The 19117-nt window shown below is 35.8% G+C and overlaps 1 protein-coding gene across 1 annotated transcript in view; it reads left to right on the top strand.

Moving 5' to 3' along the window:
• ik (IK cytokine) overlaps nucleotides 1–19117 on the top strand; it is a 30795-nt gene extending 11678 nt beyond the window's left edge. Inside the window, exons 9-20 of the mRNA XM_065287679.1 lie at nucleotides 6042–6205; nucleotides 6282–6390; nucleotides 11655–11694; nucleotides 11777–11954; nucleotides 12060–12078; nucleotides 12212–12290; nucleotides 12591–12671; nucleotides 12759–12816; nucleotides 16026–16114; nucleotides 16202–16310; nucleotides 18762–18796; nucleotides 18886–19117. Coding sequence (XP_065143751.1) covers nucleotides 6042–6205; nucleotides 6282–6390; nucleotides 11655–11694; nucleotides 11777–11954; nucleotides 12060–12078; nucleotides 12212–12290; nucleotides 12591–12671; nucleotides 12759–12816; nucleotides 16026–16114; nucleotides 16202–16310; nucleotides 18762–18796; nucleotides 18886–18913 — 989 coding nt within the window. The 3' untranslated portion in view covers nucleotides 18914–19117. The remainder of the gene's footprint in view (nucleotides 1–6041; nucleotides 6206–6281; nucleotides 6391–11654; nucleotides 11695–11776; nucleotides 11955–12059; nucleotides 12079–12211; nucleotides 12291–12590; nucleotides 12672–12758; nucleotides 12817–16025; nucleotides 16115–16201; nucleotides 16311–18761; nucleotides 18797–18885) is intronic.

Below are 19117 nucleotides of genomic sequence, written 5' to 3'. Positions count from 1 at the left end.
CTCCACAAGCACGTGAAAAAATAGGTAATTGAAATTTGGCTCCCTTAATGATGTCAGGAGGAGATAATACAGCCCCATAATCTGCACTATCCAACCACGTCACTGCCTTTAGAAAAACAAATGAGATCGACTCATTTGCATGTTAAAGGAAACACTACAAAGTGACAATTTTAACTTGCTATAATAAGTGATCTATATCAGTGGTTCCCAACCTTTTTTGCCCTAAGTACCCCCACAGCCCTATCAGTAAGGCTCAAGTACCCCTTCATCGAAACTAAACCCAAGTTGTGTTTTAAAGACAAATAATTAGTAATATTTATTCATTAAAGTAAAAAGCACTGACTGATAAAGCATGTTTATTTCAACAAACCACTATCATTGCGATCAGTGTTTGCATTTTATCAGCTCATTTGCATTTTAAAAGACACACCCAAAAACGGCACATTTTACTCAGCCCTACAAAATGGCAATTTTGACATGCTATAATTAATTATCTGTAGGGTGTTTTGAGATAAAACTTCACATATGGACTCTGGGAACGCCAAAGACTTATTTTAAAAATAAAAAAATGTCATCATATGACCCCTTTAAGGGCCAGATTTACTAACAGCTTGCGCAAACCATCATTTTGGCGTTAAATAACGACTGAACTTACTAAAGACACGCAGTAGATATTTAGCTCTGAAAAGGTGTTATTTTTGCGACCTTATTGCATTTGCATTTGTGGAAGTTTTCCTTATGAAGCAACATTAATGCGAGGAGAGTATTAAATTTTGCCAGAGGAACATACTTTAAAAAAATATTTATAGTTTGCCAAGCTATGTTTAATTTGCTGGAGAAAAGAGGAGGATAAGTCACGAGGAGAAGTCAAATCAGGTATTTCAAAACTTCTTTTACCGTTCATCTTTCGTCCTCCGGTTTTTACTTTCACTTAGCTGGAATGTCACACTCCGCAGTCCGCATTTCATTGCGATGTCCTGCCGAGTTCTCTTATTTGTGACCCTGTACTAATTTGCGCTGCTCTAATAGATTGCAATGGTCATTATAGAAATGTGCATATGTCATTATTGTGCCTGTGTATTTTATTTGCGCCTTTGTACTAAATCACACGCAAATTATCCACTCCGGCGCTTATTTGGAATTGAGCTATCACGTCCTTTTTAGTAAATGCCCTAAATTTACTAAAATCTCAATTTAAGTTACTGAAAATTAAAGTGTGCAAATAAGTTAAATTATTCTGTTCAAATATAAAGAGAAACAAAATGTGTTAAGACATTCTCTATAAATACAAAAGACATCATACGGGATGTAAACAATGCAAAAGTTTTTTTATGTAGGTAAATGACTGGACAAACGAAAGACATTTTTATTAAAAGTAAATGAGATCAAAGCAAAATGTAAATCTTTTCGCGTACCCCCTGGAAACTCTCAACGTACCCCCTGGGGTACGCGTACCCCGGGTTGGGAATCACTGATCTATATGATATTTTGAGCTAAAACTTCACATATGTACTCTAGGGACACCAAAGATTTGTTTGACATCTTAAAAAAGGTGTTGTGAAATGTCCCCTTTAATCAGCTTTTTCCACCTATATACAGTGATGCAGAACATCATAACTCTGCTCTTCTTCAACAAGAGCTTGCACCAGCTGCTGGTGAGGTCAACTAACAGCAGATGGATATTATGCTTGGTATTCTACTGCTTTTTCTGCAGTTCCTGTATGTGAAATGTTGATATTTGAATCACTGAATTTGTGGATGCAAAATTAAATGGTCAGAAAAATTCCCAGCTAAATATTTTAGGTTGTATTTTAATACTATAAAAATTGTATATGGAAATTGTTTTTGAAAAGGTTTGAAGTGAAATATTCACACCGTGTTCCCACTGGGTCTTAAAAAGTCTTAAAGGGACACTTCACCCATTTGCATAAAGCTTTGTATAGGTAGAACCTCAGTCATGGTTTTAAATGGTCATGCATCATTTCCTCAGTTGCCGCTGAGACAGGAGAAATACAGATTTCAGTGTTGCACTTCCTTCTTTCAGTGATGTAAAATCATAATTTTGCATCATTGAAAGAAGGAAGTCCAATATCTTTGTTGAGGGAGTGAGACTACAAACACCCCTTTTCTCTGTCAAATAGGCACCAAATTCTAATTGTATGTTACATTTCGACTACAAATATGATGCAGTTTCAATAAAGATTAATGTTAGTACGGGTGAAATTAGGGCTGTCGCGTTGAAGGAATTTCCCTTGCGGTGATTTTGCATGGCTCACCAGCGCGGTATGCGGTTTACCGCCTTCATTTACTAAAATAAAATATTTTTTTTTTAAATCCAGAACAATGAGGTCAACTAATGTAGAAGAGTAGGCTACATGTATTTCCCCTTATGAAAAAAAAAGATTAACACAAGCTATACCTCAGCTATATATATTTTTGAGAAAACAAAAATAAATTGAAGAACATCTTTAAGGCTTGTTAAGCGCAAATTAACAGAGCATCGGTCTAGGGCTGCACGATTAATCGAAAAAGAATCACGATCTCGATTCATACATGTATGCGATCTTCATTTTAAATGACGGCGATTCACTTGCATATACAGTATTTCCCTGTATTCAGATTCTGCGTTTACGTGTTCACGTATTTAGATTACAATCCAAGAATATCAGTCAAACTTGCTAACACACACTCATACAGGGTAAAACCAAACCCTATTCATTCACCAATCAGACCCGATCGTTTCTTTCCTCTCTCTCATCTCATTTGCGGCGTTCCGCTGTCACTCGCGTGACGTATAACAAGGCGGCAGACCTAAACACAGTCGTTTACTTGGTGGATTTGGAGCGGCTATTTTCACCAAAAAGAGAGGATTAACGAGCGTCATTGTGGAAAATCCTGGTGGCGACGGAGAAACTGAAGATGCAACAACAATGGTTCCGAAAGAAGGCAAGGAAATTATTTACCTCAGGACCTACCTAAATCGGAAGGCTGGAACCTCCGTAGGTCGCATATGCAGGCTGTATACGTCATCAAGCCTGGTTCATTTGAGTTAACGGAGCATTACATTCGCAAGTCATAAACATACTTCAACAATTTATTATTAACTAAAAATATTAGTCATCTTTATAACGTTAATTGTTAATATTCTGAAATTATGATGCGCAGTTTAGAAATGCGACCTCCATAGAGGCTGCAGCCTTCAGATTGAGAAACGGCCTCTGTGTCACCGCCACAAATTCTCCATTAGACAGCGTTTTTAGCATGAGGGGAACATTGTTACATGTCTGCGTTTCTCTCTGATGCCTCAAAATGTTGATCGTTTAGTCTTTTAAAGGTTTAACGTTAGTGTTTTTAAAGTTTTAAGGTTGGCCAGTTTGATAGTACAAAAAGCACAGGTGCAATTTAACAGCTAACGTTAACAAATTTTAAATTACTCTAAATTTTAAGGGGTCTAAAATAAGAAAGAGACTTTTAAGACACGTTATTATAACTTAAAGTCCTGTAGCACGTTTTTTTTTTAGTTAAGTGCATAATAAATGTTTTTGTAAAAAAAGAGAATCGGGATCTCAATTCCCATGGAAAAAATCGTGATTCACATTTTAGCTTGAATCGTGCAGCCCTACATCGGTCAATACAGAACACAGCAGTGTCTTTAAGAAATTAAAATTAGCCAGTATTTGTGCACCTGTAAATGTACAAAACGAATGCAAAACAGAAGGCAATGCATAATAATTTAGGGCATTTTTAATAATACATTAGTAGATAAATTAACGTGTATATATATAAAATATGAAAACTAATGTATCATTATTCTGGCTAAATTAAGCTGGAGAGGTCATTTTTAGTCACACAGATTAGTCATAATTTCAGAACAAGCTTAAATGCTATTTATAATAACTTGCATTATATCCTGTGTCTTCCTTTGTTGAAAATATCTAGAAATATATGCGAGTAAAAAAGTAAAAAGGCTGAAACGTTTAGCTCCGGCAGAGCAAAGGTAAAGCCGTTAATAAAGCAGACTCTCAGTGTATGATGTGATGAAACAGTCGAGTCGGCAGATGATCATCAATGTTTAAAATGTTTCACGCAGATACTGTTGATGAAAAACTTGCATATCTAAATGTCTAGGTGAAAGTCAAGTGTGCAGTCAGTTCACAAAAGCAACCGCAGCGTTATATTGGCTGCATCCACGGAGCGGACGCTGCAGATGCACAAAGAAAAAACCTATAAAGGTCTTTTTTATGAGGTTTTAATGCTGGTTATGCAACCAGTTATATTTTGGCGTTATTTGTGTTGATCAGTTATATTAAAGTAATTTTAATCTTTAAAACTGCATCTAGAGGCAGACGACGCCACAGATATTCTGTCATCTCAGTTTAACTTTTTCACACATTCACTGTATGATTTAACGAAATATGAAGTATTACATTTTTAATTGAAATTTACGAAAAACAAATTGGCCTACTTTCTTAACTTTTGACAATCTATTTGGCATTTTTTATATATGTACTGTATGACGTTAAAAACAAGGCGGCATATAGTTTCATGAATTTAACGTTGAAGGCGCGGTTGTTGCGGTTGCTTTTTTCCTTGCGGTTGGGCTTGTGAGTAGCAAGCACAAGCAGGTAATGCGGTTACCGCGACAGCCCTAGAATGCTCCTTTAAAGTCTTCACTGGACCATACTTAAATCCAGTTTATCATAATTTTTTTTAAAGAGGATATACATGTAGGCTATCATAATCCACGCAAATCGTGCCATAAGCTATATTTCAGGTGTTGTGATTTGACTGTATACTGTGGGTTTTTAGTGAGAAACAAACCTTAAATTTAGTTTTGTATAAGCTATTATCTTTTCTGGGTTAATTTAACCAACTAGCCCTTGGCTTAGTTGAGCATTTGCCAGGTTTTGAAACCTAGAGGACCCAGAAGCGAACAAATCAACACTGCTTTATTAAAAATCTATTTAAACAGTTGGACTGTCGAGTCACGAGCCACCAACGAGTCACGAGTCAACTTTAGTTTTACACAGTTTTCACTCACGCTCCATGCGTGTTTACTCCCTTGACTTTAATCTGCTCTCTGCTGCAATGCACTCGAACCAAACACGCTCCCCCTTCAGCTCTCCACAAAACACCTGCGATTGGCAGACAGAAAGCAAGAAAGTACCGTAATAAACCATATATTGCCAAAAAATTTTGATAGCGCTAATAGATGGGTGGAGTGTTTTTGGCTCTGTGATTCTGCTGATTTATTTAATTAAATGCAATAAATTAATTTATTAATAACTTGTATTAATAAAATGCATATATTAATGCGTTCAGGGATTAATTATAATTGAAAGTGATCTTTTGTTGTTTGTTTATTTATAAATCAAACAGACACAGAATATATACACAACACACAGTCAGTTGTACATTATAAACATGCATAAACATTATGGGGTGGTTTTCCGGACAGGGATAAGCTTAAAACAGGACTAGGTCTTAGTTTAATTAGGCAATATAACTAGTTTTAACAAACATGGCTTACTAAAAACATTACTGGTGTGCATTTTGAGGCAAAACAAAGGGGTACTGATGTATTTTATGATATGTCAGTGCAAGTTGTTTTCAATTTGGACAGCTCTTACTTTTTTTTAGTCTAGAACTAGTCTAATCCCTGTCTGGGAAACCGCCCCTATAAGCTTACATGCTACACAGTGTGATGCATTTTAAAGCTTTAAAAGTTGTATGAAGCAGTGTAAAACAACATGTTGACAAGTCACAAACCAGCAGCTGACCATACTAATCTTGTCATGTTAGTGGATTTTATTTGTCAAAAAACATTGTTGATAGATGTTTATAAAAAATACTACTTACACATTTTATTTTTAATGGGAAACGCGATATATCGTCACAGCCCTAAAGCCTATGTATAACTTATGGCGTAGAACCTACGCACGACTATAAATTACACTTTATAATTAAGGAGAAGATTATCTGTAGATGTCTTGCAAACTCAAGTTTTCATTCATTGTGCTGCTTGCCATCTTTCTCTGTAGGAAGAAACATCTATCGTATCCTGTTTAAAGGCCGTCAGATGGAGCGTAATGAGCTCTTCCTGCCAGGTCGAATGGCATACGTGGTGGATCTGGAAGATGAGTATGCGGACACCGATATCCCAACCACCCTTATCCGCAGCAAAGCTGACTGCCCCACCATGGAGGTACAGACTCACATTTTTTTAATTCCCATTTATTAATATATTATTTGGGTCATTACATTGTTGTATTTGTTCTTAGGCTCAGACGACTCTCACTACCAATGACATTGTCATTAGCAAACTGACACAGATCCTGTCATACCTGAGGCAGGGAACACGCAACAAGAAACTCAAGAAGAAAGACAAAGGTACAGAAATAGTTTTTTGTCATCTATAGCCCTATTCGCATGGCAATAGAATTACCTTGTGATCTCTAGTTATTTGTAAAGTTATTTGCAGAGGTTGTCTGTGATCTTAATCCTGTGCAAACTGATACGTATAGGGAAGTACGTAAAGTGCTCAACCCACATTATGGACCGATTGGGAGATTAGGGGATTAGGGAATGATATTTACTCACTGCACAACAGCAAATAACATCTATGGTCTTAACATTTCACTCCTTTGTTATATTGCGTTAATGATCGCAAAGTGGTACAAAGATTAAAGGAAAGATATAACCTCGTCAAATAATTTATTTCAAAGCTTGTCTTTTTTTTCTTAAGACAAAAATTTAAGATAATCTTAAGTAAATATTTGAGAACTTCTTAAGAAATGTTCAAGAATTGCACTTAGGAACATGCTTACGAACTTACGAATTTATCCTTAGAACGTTCCTATTTTTTGTTTTAAGAATGTTTTCTTGAATCCGGCCCCTGATGTATAAACGTTGAGAACGCGCACAATGTGCATAGAAATATTTAATTTTCAGCATACACAGACATGCCAACATGTACGCATTTTCCATAGCAGGTACGCATTTTGACCTTAAAGTACGATTTGTCACTCTAAACTACGCAAAAAGCCTCTGCTGCGCGCAGTATTCAAAACAAGCAACAGAAAAAGAAAAAAGTCCCATCATAGCACAGGGTTCATCCACTTGACTGTTAATAGTATGCTTTATTTTTAAGATGTGTACTGAATTCCGCCTTTCAATATCATTGTCTTAATACCTTTCATGGCTCCAGACTGCGAGTAAATAGTCGCATTTTGCGATTATTTTTCCTGCCTATGCGACTACTTTTTATTAAAGGTCGTATTGGCGCGTGAAATTTAAATATAATTATATTCATATAATGCGCAGGCGATTACGTCTGCGGTGCATCCAGACCCTCTCCCTTGTTACTGTCCCTTGATTAGCGGACCCCCACCTGCTGTTAGCATTCCATTGACTCACATTCATTTTGTGGTCACTTTAACAGCGAATGACTTTACATCTGAGGCATTTAAAGACTCCATTTGTCCATTAATTATTTCTAAAGAAACACAAAAATGTATAAAAGGCTCCATTACCTTGTGTCTTACGTTATGGCCCAGTAGAAGCAGTTTTTCTAAAAACTTGCATCATAACCTACAACTCTGTCGCACAGTGGAGAGAAGAATGTGCTCAACACGCTACAGTCAGAAAATCCGCAGCGAAGTGATTACAGAACACTTACAGTGGAGAGAAGAAAGTGCACATGGATTAAAGTTCTCCGTCGCTAGACGGATTTCCGTCAATTGCAAAATTATTAAATTCACTTTTCATAAAGATGACGTATATTCACCTTTTTAAGTGGGATGTGATCAAAGCCTGGAGTGGAGCCAAATCACGTTTCTCTCTCCAGCGTTCTGTAATCACTACGCACCGGATCCACTTTGGGTTTTCTTTCAGCTAGCATGGACATACTTATAATGCAGGAAGGCTCCGATGTTTTGGAGATTGATAAAGGTGGAAAAGACCTATGTAAGAGCCATATTCCATATTGGAGAATTTATTATTTCATATTTTTTATTATGTAATTTTTGTACAAGAAGGTTTGTTAATAAGTCAGTTCCTGTTGTGTATTATATTTATCTGGTTTATATTTGTTCTTACTGCGCATGTACATTTTTGGTAGTTCACTTAAAGAGTTGTCGACGCACATGTTATACGTGCCTATGAATAGTGGAAGAACACAAGCTTTTGACCGTCTCACTATCGTCTCATTATAGTTTCATAATTTTTGTAATATACCATATTTGAGTATATCTCTTCTAATAAGTTGTTGAGAAAAGATCGCTGGACAAGATTATGCTGTATTTGAAAATGTGATTCTTTATTGAAACTTGGAAGAATAAATCACTGTAAAGGAATAAGGACTTTGAGTGATAAATACAAGAAAGCAAGATACGCGTCAAAACTGGTGGAAAACAAATAAGAATATTCACATGTTCCTTACAACCTGTGGAGATTGACTTGGCTTAGCCAAATGATGAAGATTGGCATGATGAAGATCCTTTAAATACACATATGCGTCAAAAATCCAGTCTTTGCAAGGATCCTCATAAACACGACCATTTAGGTGTTAGGAGAAAGAAAACACAGTAAATTCATTTTAACGGCACTAATTTTATTAACGCGCGATTAACGCAACACGCAATTTCTGTTTGACCCACAGCTGGATGAACTGAGACGCAGCAAGTGACCTGCGCTGTCTAGATGAGACGGAGCTTTTAATAAAAATAAGAACATTAAGCTCTCGTCTACCGAATCCAATGCTCTAAATGGTCATAAAACATCTAAAATGATCTTTATCTGTACGTTTTCTGTGAGGTGTACCGTCCCAAATCCATATAAAGCAAAGATGTGTCGTCTTTCACTTTTTAGTTTCGTTTTTAAAGCATTCAGAAATTATAGAAAATAGACTGCAGGATTTTCTTGATGGTAAAATAATTATTAAGAGAGATAAAGTTCGGGACCTGATTGATGTTAAAAGAGTTATTAAGAGTGACGAGGCTCAAAAGCGATGTCTGACGCAGACGTCTGAAGCGCATGTACACAAACACGCGAGTGCGCGACCCCGATATATATAAACATCTAACACAAAATTACATTTTTAAAAATATCTGTTTTGACAAGAATTTACGCAGGTATGTGCTATAATCTGTTATATCTGAAGTGAATGTTTGGTTAACTGTTAAGGAAAAGTATCTGTTGTGTAACATTATAAACCCTTGCATTAGTATACAGTATCTTAAAGCAGTCTCAATATCAAAATTAAACAATAAAAGAAAAACATATATGTAACATATATTGATATTGTTTTTGCTCTGCGTAAACCGGTATAGTTCTGTCATGCTTTTTCATATTCCATATTGTTCCAATTGTTTTGAAGTTTTTTAATTGAGAATCTTAAAATATAAATGAAACATTTTTGAAAATTTGCTCATCCCAACTCAATTTGCCAGCACAGGTCACAAATGATGCAGCAGCAAACAGAAATGGAGAAAGAACAAGGTCTTCTAAAGGGAAAATCATATATAAAACTATGGCTGATGGTTCTGTTGAAAATGTAAACAGGCTGTTGTAGACATACAGGGCTCGCAAAATCGCTAGCCCGACGTCCCGGGGCTATTGTGAATTCCTGTCGGGCTACCAAAATGTATCTTTGCCCTGCCCGTCGGGCTATCTTGGGTAGGAAATAATATTTATATGTTTTCTTTGTCTCAGATTTAGTTAGGTAATTATATTGTATGTATTTCGGCGTCCTCTTGTCAGTCATTATCCTCACGTAACAAGTGAAACTGTCAGGAAATGAAGTGAAAGCATAAATAAACCCATCCTTTAATGCGCACTTCTGAAATGCGCGCGACCCTCTGCACGCGACCCTCTGGACGCGCTTCTGCCGGCTTCGCTTTTCACAAGCACCTGCCTGCTCTGTGCTCAGCGCGAACTCAAGTCATTTAAAAACAAAATTACTTCATAGACTAACATTGTTTTAGCGTTTCTTTTTTCTTTCTTCAGGTAGTAACTTAAATATATGAGAAGGAAAATAGATTTGAGTGATTTCCGATCGATTTGACACGTCTACGCTATTAAGAGAATATGATGTTAGAAGCTTTTGATAGGTGACTAAACAGCAGTGGTAAGATATTACGTTTACCTAAAGGGAATAGAATGTGTGTTTGTCATTTCGTTTTACCTCAGAGTCTAACATTATTCTAGCGAAAATAAACTGCTGTGGTAAGATCTGTTAACCTAAAGGGAATAAAATGTTTATTCCTTTTTAATAAATATCTGTTTTAAGTCTTCTATATTGTGTTAAAGTCACTGGTTGTTTATATATTTGATAAAATACCATGTTATCTAAATATGTGTAGAGGTATTTTATTATATTAAATTAGATTAAAAATAACCTGTGTTATAATACATTCATATAATATAATAACATTCAATTATTCTAATGTTAGGGGAACGTTAAAATAACCTAAAAATAACATTAGGGGAATGTTGATTTTCTTATTTTCTTGGTTTTGTTATTGTGTAATATACCCCTTAAAATGCTATTGGTCTCGCCTACATAAAGTGTCAGTTAAAGGAATATGACTGGGCCTGAAAGGTGGGGTAAGATAAGAAAGGTGAATTTAGGAATTTTGCAATTGACGGAAATCTGTCGTGCGACGGGGAACTTTGATCCATGAGAACATTTCTGGCATACGTTATCATACTAGTAAACAGTCGTCAGTTAATATTATCATAACGTAATGAAAAGATTATACTTACATTTTCACCACAATTACTGATATACATATCCTTATTAAGTTTTATATAAACACAACAATAAAATAAAATAGAAAATATTTGGTTGTTTTATTTAAAAAAAAAATCATAATACTATGTATGCTCATCAAGTGTTAGGACTTCGCATTACTATTTTACCACCACAAAGTGGCGAAATAACTAATTCAGTTTTGTTCAGTTCTCTGCAATGAATGTGCTATCCTGTTAGATAAAATGATGTCAGCAAGATGGTTTGTTTGTATCTTACCCCAGGTTTGCTTTCTGGCATCTGAACTTGTTGCTGCTTCTCCTGTGTCGATTCGAAGGCAGACACTGAATGAATGAATTGCTGTAACATTGGTTGTGATTGGTGACATGCATAGCGCTCACACTCACGTAGCCTAAGTGGCGGGTAAATTTTGTGCATGTTTAATAAGCACATAGTGGCGAAATTCATTCAAAGGGCTCTAAAAGTGACAACACAATTTATGATGCGTTCTGGTCTGCGTGTGATTATGTACAATAGCAAAGTCAGTGGTTTGGCCATGCTGACCCCATACATATATATTTTCTCCTCAGACCCGCACCAATCACGTAAGTGACCCATTTCGGCTTCAAAATTGTGAATTTCACCGAAAGGTGAGGAGTTTGCATGCCTGAGAGTAGGTCATGTGTTGACCGGTCAACCAAATAAAATTAAAAGAACGGCATAATGTATAAATATTCCTATCATGCTACAATACACAGTGTCATTTTTATTTATTTATATATATATATTTTTGAAGTATCGTTACATCCCTAAGGTCTACAGGTAATACTTATCCGGTGCGAATAGGGCTTAAGTTGTTCATTTGTGTTACAGTTGATCTAGAGTTTGTTTTGTATGTGCTTAGGCCGCTTGGAGGAGAAGAAAGCGCCAGAGGCCGACTTAAAGTGAGTTTACATCCAGTTACCTCTTTCAATAACTTTCAATACATTCCGAATGTTGCATTCTAACCTTTATGTTTGCCGGCAGCATATTCGATGACATTGGCGATTACACCCCCTCAACCTCCAAAAGCAGCCGAGACAAAGAGAAAGATCGCTACCGTGAGAGAGAGAGGGACAGAGATCGTGAGAGAGAGAGGGAAAGAGATCGGGAAAGAGAAAATAGACGTCACACATATTTTGAAAAACCACGAGCTGAAGAGGAGGTAAATATTGTCTGTATCTTTAAAGAATCTCCCTTTTTTTGATGAACCCATATTAATGTTATTTAAATGTTTTAATTTTTAATAAAAAAATCTATCTGTCCATAGGCCATGGACATTGATAAAGGTAAGATAAATGTTTACAATCTTTTAATTCTTTATGAATATTTTTAACAGATGTAAACATTTTGCCTTTTGCTGTCCTATTTGTGTCTGAGTGATCAGATTAAAAAGTTGGGTTTTATTTCTGATGTTCTCAGGTCCAAGCTCTGTTAAGGACCAGATCAAGCTAATCAATGAGAAGTTTGCAGAAGCAGCTCAGTGGCCGGGACAGGAAGTATATCCTTTAAATGCTTTTATGATTGCTCATTCCACCACAAAGTACATGCTCACTTAAATGTTTTTTTTGTTTTGTTTTTATGTAAGATATTAAATTTTGTTTTAAAGAAAGTAGACTTTTCACATTGTTGCACTGTTCTGCTTTTAATTCTGTGAAAAAGTTGTTTTATGAAGCTGAAAAATTTGTCAGGCCTGATTTTCATTTTAGAATTGTATCCAATATACCTTAATTATACTTGTTCTTGTACAAATTAGCTAAGGGTCAAGTATAGTTTGAAGGGTTTCTTTAATTGTAACCACTGGAAGCAGACGTGAAGAGAAGAAACATTTGGGAGATTTCTTTGGGATGTCAAACAGTTATGCTGAATGCTACCCTGCCACGTGAGTTACAATATACTCTTGTTTGTTTGTTAATCTGCGTATCCTTGAATGTCCAAGTCATAAAATGTTTTCTTATCTTTAATGTAGAATGGATGATCTTGCAGTGGACAGTGATGAAGAAGTGGACTACAGCAAGATGGACCAGGTGAGTGTTAATGTATTAACAGAGTTAATGTTGTTTGTAACAGAAATCCATCCTAAATTAAGTTCACACTGTCAGTCCAAAAACCATTTTGTGCATATCATATAAAGCAAGTATGTAAGGCAATGTTATAGGAAATGTGATTTTCTGCAGGTCTGTTTTAAGCTATATTTGTGGCTTAAAAATCAATTAAATTGCATTTCTGGAAGTCTGACTGTCAGGGGTGGCACTCGGGCAAATTTGTACTCTGGGCCCCAATGCCAAAATCATATAGAAAAGCAAGGGGTTCCACTAGACCCGTTTTGTGACCACCGTCATAAAAGGGACACTTTGGCTCAAAAATAACCAACAAGTTTCGATATTTTTCCTGTTTAAAACTTTACTCTTCTGTAGTTACATCGTGTACTAAGACCAACGGAAAATTAAAAGTTCCTTGATTATTACTTCAGAACGAGAGTATAGTTCCTAGCCATATCGGCCTTTTAATTTTCTGTCGGTCTTAGTACACTGATGTAACTACAGAAGAGTCAAGTTTTAAATGGGAAAAATATCAAAACTTTGGTTATCTTTGAACATGATGCTATATGGTCTAAAGATTCAATGGATTATGCTACGCTATGCTAAAAGTGGAACCGCCAGACGCGGAGATCAGCTAAATGGATTCCAAAACGCTAAAAATCAAATGTTTCAATCTAGAGGAGAGCTGGAAAATGAGCATATTTTCAAAAAAAGTGTATTGTCCCTTCAGCATCGTCCTTATCCTCCTTCCCTGCTGAAGGTTTTGATTGAATTTGGTGTAGCCTTTTTTTTTTTACTTAATTTAGACAACGTTGGAGAAACAGGGTTGTTGTGTTTAGGGATGTACCAAAAATCTAGTAGTCGGTACCAATACCACAAAAAGTGCATGGTACTCGGTACCTAAGTCTAGGAATAAGAAAGATATTTTATTTATTAAACATACTGCCTGACAATGACTAATAAATCAGCTAAGGCTACAGGTGTTAAGGTGCACTTATAAACACACGCACGCACGCACAAACAAACACATACTCTAAATGCAAGGATGAGTTTAATATCACTTACATTGTTGCAGGATGAAAATGGTTATTAAAAGCCCTTAACATTTTAATACATATATAATCCAGTGACATTAGGCTACATTTTGCCGACAGGATGGCTAAATGGCGATGCATGGTCGCCCATTTATAGATAGTTTATAATGTTGCAAATGCAGCGTCATTAATAAATAACTGACTTACACAAAACATTAACATCTAGCATAAAGTTAGCTGGTTACATGGCATTAATGCCAGCTGCCTCAAACAAACATAATATAAAGTCTGTGTTTCAGTATAAAATTTAAGTTTTAAAGTATGTATATGATGTTAATGTGAATTAAAACCTACCTTGAATTCTTTAAAGAGATCAGGGTGTATGTCTTTCAAGAGCTTTGCCAAATTCTATGTTTGATAGCGACAAACTACTTTAGAGTGATTCCCATGTGCTCGTACAAGGCGTTCTTCCTCTTCTTTAACTCTTGTGGAGCGTCAAATACACACGCGCGTATATGCTACCCCCATCAGTACCGGAGGGTTTTGCAACCTCGGTACCTCCGGTACCAGAGAAAGCAGGTACCGTCATGTATAAAAAAATGTTGGTATCGGCTTGGTACCGAAGTATCGGTTCTTGTGACATCCCTAGTTGTGTTGTTTTTGTTGTTGTCAAACAGCAGCACTGAATAAATCTGCGCATGCCGGCATTCTATGCCTCTACAGCTGCTTCATTAGACTTATTAATTCAAACCAACCAGCATATGACATCAAAAAGCATATACACAGCAGTCTCCTCTCTAATTGCTCTCATTGTTCTTTGATGTCACATGCGGTTCGGTCAGCGAAGCATTGCAAACCAAAGCTATTTAATATTTACAAGATACGTCACTGTTATTAATATGAATGAGGGAGATGGCAACGGTCAGAATGGCTGCTCTAGTCTAGTCCCGCCTCCCATTAAAAAGAGCCAATCCTCAGAATCTTCTGGGAGAGGAACTTTACACATGAACAGAATCGACAGGTCTTGTTTGTCTTGTTCTAGCAAGACCTAGAGCAGGGCTATTCAAATATTACCCTGGAGGGTCGGAGCACTGCATAGTTTAGCTGCAACCCTGATCGAACACACCTGAGCAAGCTAATCAAGGTCTTCATGATCACTAGACAATCACAGGTGGTTAAGTTTGATTAGGGTTGGAGCTAAAATATGCAGTGCTCCGGCTCTCCAGGGTAAGATTTGAATAGCCCTGACCTAGAGGCATTGCAAATATGACGTCGGAATGACGTGACGTCCTTAAAAGGACTTTGGTCAAACACACCTATTGCAACCCCCTTTTTGTTTTTTTACCAATGCAGAGAATTTTGCAGTTAACATCGGAAAATCTAATAATCTAATTTATGGGTCGACCGATTATCGATCTGAACGATTACCGATGTCGATATAAAGCCCATTTGCCGATAAAGTTATTTTGAAATGGCTGATTGAAATCCCATGATTCTGTGAGAGCCGTCGGAACAACGAACTCTAGTTGCCTAGAGCCATGTCCCCCTACCGCCCATCTGATTTTTTTGGGAGTCACAAGTCCGGCAAATCGGCAGTGTTATAGTTTTATGAAAACATTTGCAGTCTTTTAAAACATACACAATGAAGCTATGAAGGCAATTCAATTATTTACAGTTATTATATAAATTCAAATTGTTTAGTTAATCGTTATATCCATAGGATAGTTAATCCATTGATGTGCAAGATAATAAACTGAATAGTTCTACTATTGTATGCAACAATTAAATGATCAAATAATAATTTATTCAATTCAATTACTTTTTAAAATAGTTTTTATGTATATGTGGTTTATGTGTGCTTCCTGCTCTGTTTTTGTTGTTATTCATATGATCAAAACATCATTTTTATTCTCACTCTTAAGACATGTTAATTATTACAAAGCATTGAAAGTTTTTGTCAGAGCCTGTGTCTTAATTTTTTACATTTAAATAAAAATTTTACACAAGACATATCGGTTCAAAATATCGGTTATCGGTCTACTTTATCCGCTTTCTGTATCGACATCTCCCCTGAAAAACACATATTCGTCAACCTCTAATCTAATTTGTACTGACAGTGTGAACCTAGTCCTTGTGTCCAACCTGTCTGTCTGTTTGTAGGGTAATAAGAAGGGTCCACTGGGCCGCTGGGACTTCGACACTCAAGAGGAGTACAGTGACTACATGAACAACAAAGAGGCATTGCCAAAGTAATGCTCTGTCTTTGCTGTTTGGGTTGTTTATTAATATGAAATTGTGTCTTGTGATGATGATGGTGATTGTGTCTGTGTCTGTAGAGCTGCCTTCCAGTATGGCATCAAAATGTCTGAGGGCCGAAAGACTCGTCGTTTTAAAGAGACAAATGAGAAGGCTGAGTTAGATCGACAGTGGAAGAAAATCAGTGCGGTGAGTTTATTAATAATATAAATAGATTGTGTAGACAAAGCAAGGTGTTATTTTAGCTTTTAATAATATTTTGAATTTATATGTTTAGTTTTTACATTAATTTTGGTTCAATTAGAAGCACGATACCTTTTATCATATTATATTATATTACAAAATGCATCTGTCTGCACAAAATTAAGGTGAATTTAAAATTTGTTAGCCAAAAAGTTCAACTTGTATTGTGAATGCTCTCTTCCCATAACGGCATGCTTTAAATCACGCTAAACTAAAACACAAAGAACTTACACTGCACAGCATTCATTCAGTCTATCATTTAAGCTACTAGATGTTGTGTAACGTTTTTCCTGACTGTAAAAGATAGTTATGTTTTATACTCTTTAGTAACACTTGACTTTGTTAAAATATGAAATTATACGGCAACAAACTTGTGGTAGACTTGTGTAATAGATTGCACTTTTTGCTCAGTTCAGCAACACATGCTCTCTCAACGCTAACCACTCAGAAATCAATAGTACCATACCATCAAAATGTTGCCTTAAACAATCAAAAACAAAGGAAATATATTTTTAAACCAACACGATCATTATTTTTGTGATCGATCATCAGTGTCAGTACTCGTATTAGCCTATCCCTATTACAAAATATATATTTATTTTCACAGGTTTTAATTTAAAATGTAAATATTTTCACAGGTTTTAATTTAAAACGTAAATACCCTTTAGTGTTGTTGACCTTTGGCTAAGCCACGCCCCCAAACACGATGGGCCAATCACAGTGCGCATGGCTAACACAATACTCCCGGACATTCTCTGCTTCCACGTCCATTGAAATGCATTTCAGTTAGTTTGTTTTCATTTATTTTTTATTTGTTTTTCTTGTCATTTTAAGTTTAAAATGGTCAAACGATGTGACACTAGGTATTCCAAGAGGCTGGGCGACGTTGTGTTTTTTTACCCTTTCCAAAGCCACATTTCAACCGAGATAACGTTAAGTGTATGCTTTGGATTAAGTTATGCGGTAGACCACAACACCAACTTAATGTGGATAAATTTAACAAGGAGGTCTACATATGTTCTAAGCTAAGTCAACAACGTATTTGAACGTTATCTTTAACATCTCTAACGTAATGTTAGCCTAACATTAGAAAACGTTAACGTTAGCTTCTAGCTGCGTTGTACGTCATGTCATTTAGCTTCGTGAAGCTATCTGTAAATAACCGAGATAACAAATGTTATGCTGAATGATTCATGTAAATACTGTAGCACCAAAACTAACAGAGAGGTACTCTTGGTAAAAGGGCTGTCACGATCATGACATTTGGCTGACGGTTAATTGCCTAATAAATTGTGCCGTTTGTGCCGATTACTTGTCAGTTTTATTGCTTTGACATTTAATTTTCATACTTTTTTGTTTGTCCATGAATTTATTTTCATACATTGTTGTGATTATGTACATTTTTATTTTATTTAAAATATTTATTTTGCAGGGTTTACCTGGCAGTTAATATTAATACACATATCACATATTTAAAAGTAATTATTTAATGAATATATCTTTCAAAAACAGAACATTCTTCATAAGAAATAAACACACTAAAGTGTCTGAAAAAAATAACTAAAATTAAAAATGCAATAAAAATAAACTGACCATATCAGAACAAGCCTTAAATAGTAGCTAATCCTACTAAGGTCATATGAGTACTGGACCACATGTTACTGCTTATCAAAGTTTTGCAGCATTTCTTTAAATGCAGTTTTTTACACTGTATTGAATGGCTTTGCAATTTATACTTTGCTCATTTATACAGACTCTGCCCCCCCCCACCCCCGTATGTTTTTAGAGAGATATGCAATCATTGCCATAAGGCCAAATAATCGCGGTGAGACGATTATTTACTCAATATGACAGCCCTACTTGGTAAAGATGGTAAAAAGGCTTGTCCTGGAAATGTATGCAACTTAGACCTGTACATATTTAATTTGATCATGATTGCAACGAGATGCAGTTTATCGCATTTACAATGTGACCTGTAAATTTTTGCGTGGAGCTGAAGCTTTTCATCGACATTCTTCTTAACAATAAAATTATTAATATAACCCTCCAATGCATAGTTAAGGCCCTTTTGGTGACTTTGAGATGATAGATAGTCTTTCTGTCTCCAAAAATTATGTAAAATGTCTCCTACTGTGACAGCGCCTGTTACTGAATGCTGATTGTTTGTCTGTCCGAGTGAGTGGAGGGGCGTGGCTTAGCTATTTTAGCAGAATTTTTTGTTCCTTGCCATCGTCAGCATTATTTTTATCACTTAAATGCTTACAGATAAATATAGCCTTGTTAGACATTTTAGTTATCAGCACTGAATTCAGTTCTGCAGTTTTTTTGTGACATTAAAGTTTTTTAACAGTAGCAGTGTAATCTGCTAAATTAAATGTGACTTCATGTTTATCACAGATCATTGAAAAGAGAAAGAAGATGGAGGCAGATGGGTGAGTGATTCTTTTTTTCACCTCCTCTTTTCTTGACTGGGTATGTAACTGGTGATCTTGACATTTTGTGTGCTTTTTTTGTCTTACAGCGTGGATGTGAAACGGCCAAAATATTAAACTTCTTCAACAAAACAAAGACACATGCAAAGAAACATGAAACACATTTAAAAATTAAACAAGTGTGTGTGGTCTTTCTAAGAAAAGATTTGATTTGAATTACTTTATTAAACAAATAAATGGGTGAAAATGTGTTGTTTTGCTTTCTACTTGGAATCTTTAAATGAAAAATAATATCTGGAGAAATAAACAAAGAATACAAAA

The sequence above is a fragment of the Paramisgurnus dabryanus genome, chromosome 18, assembly GCF_030506205.2.
Source record: "Paramisgurnus dabryanus chromosome 18, PD_genome_1.1, whole genome shotgun sequence".
In the NCBI taxonomy this organism is placed as follows: Eukaryota; Metazoa; Chordata; class Actinopteri; order Cypriniformes; family Cobitidae; genus Paramisgurnus; species Paramisgurnus dabryanus.
Note: the sequence above shows the minus strand (reverse complement) of the source record. Positions and strands in the feature narration are given on the sequence as shown.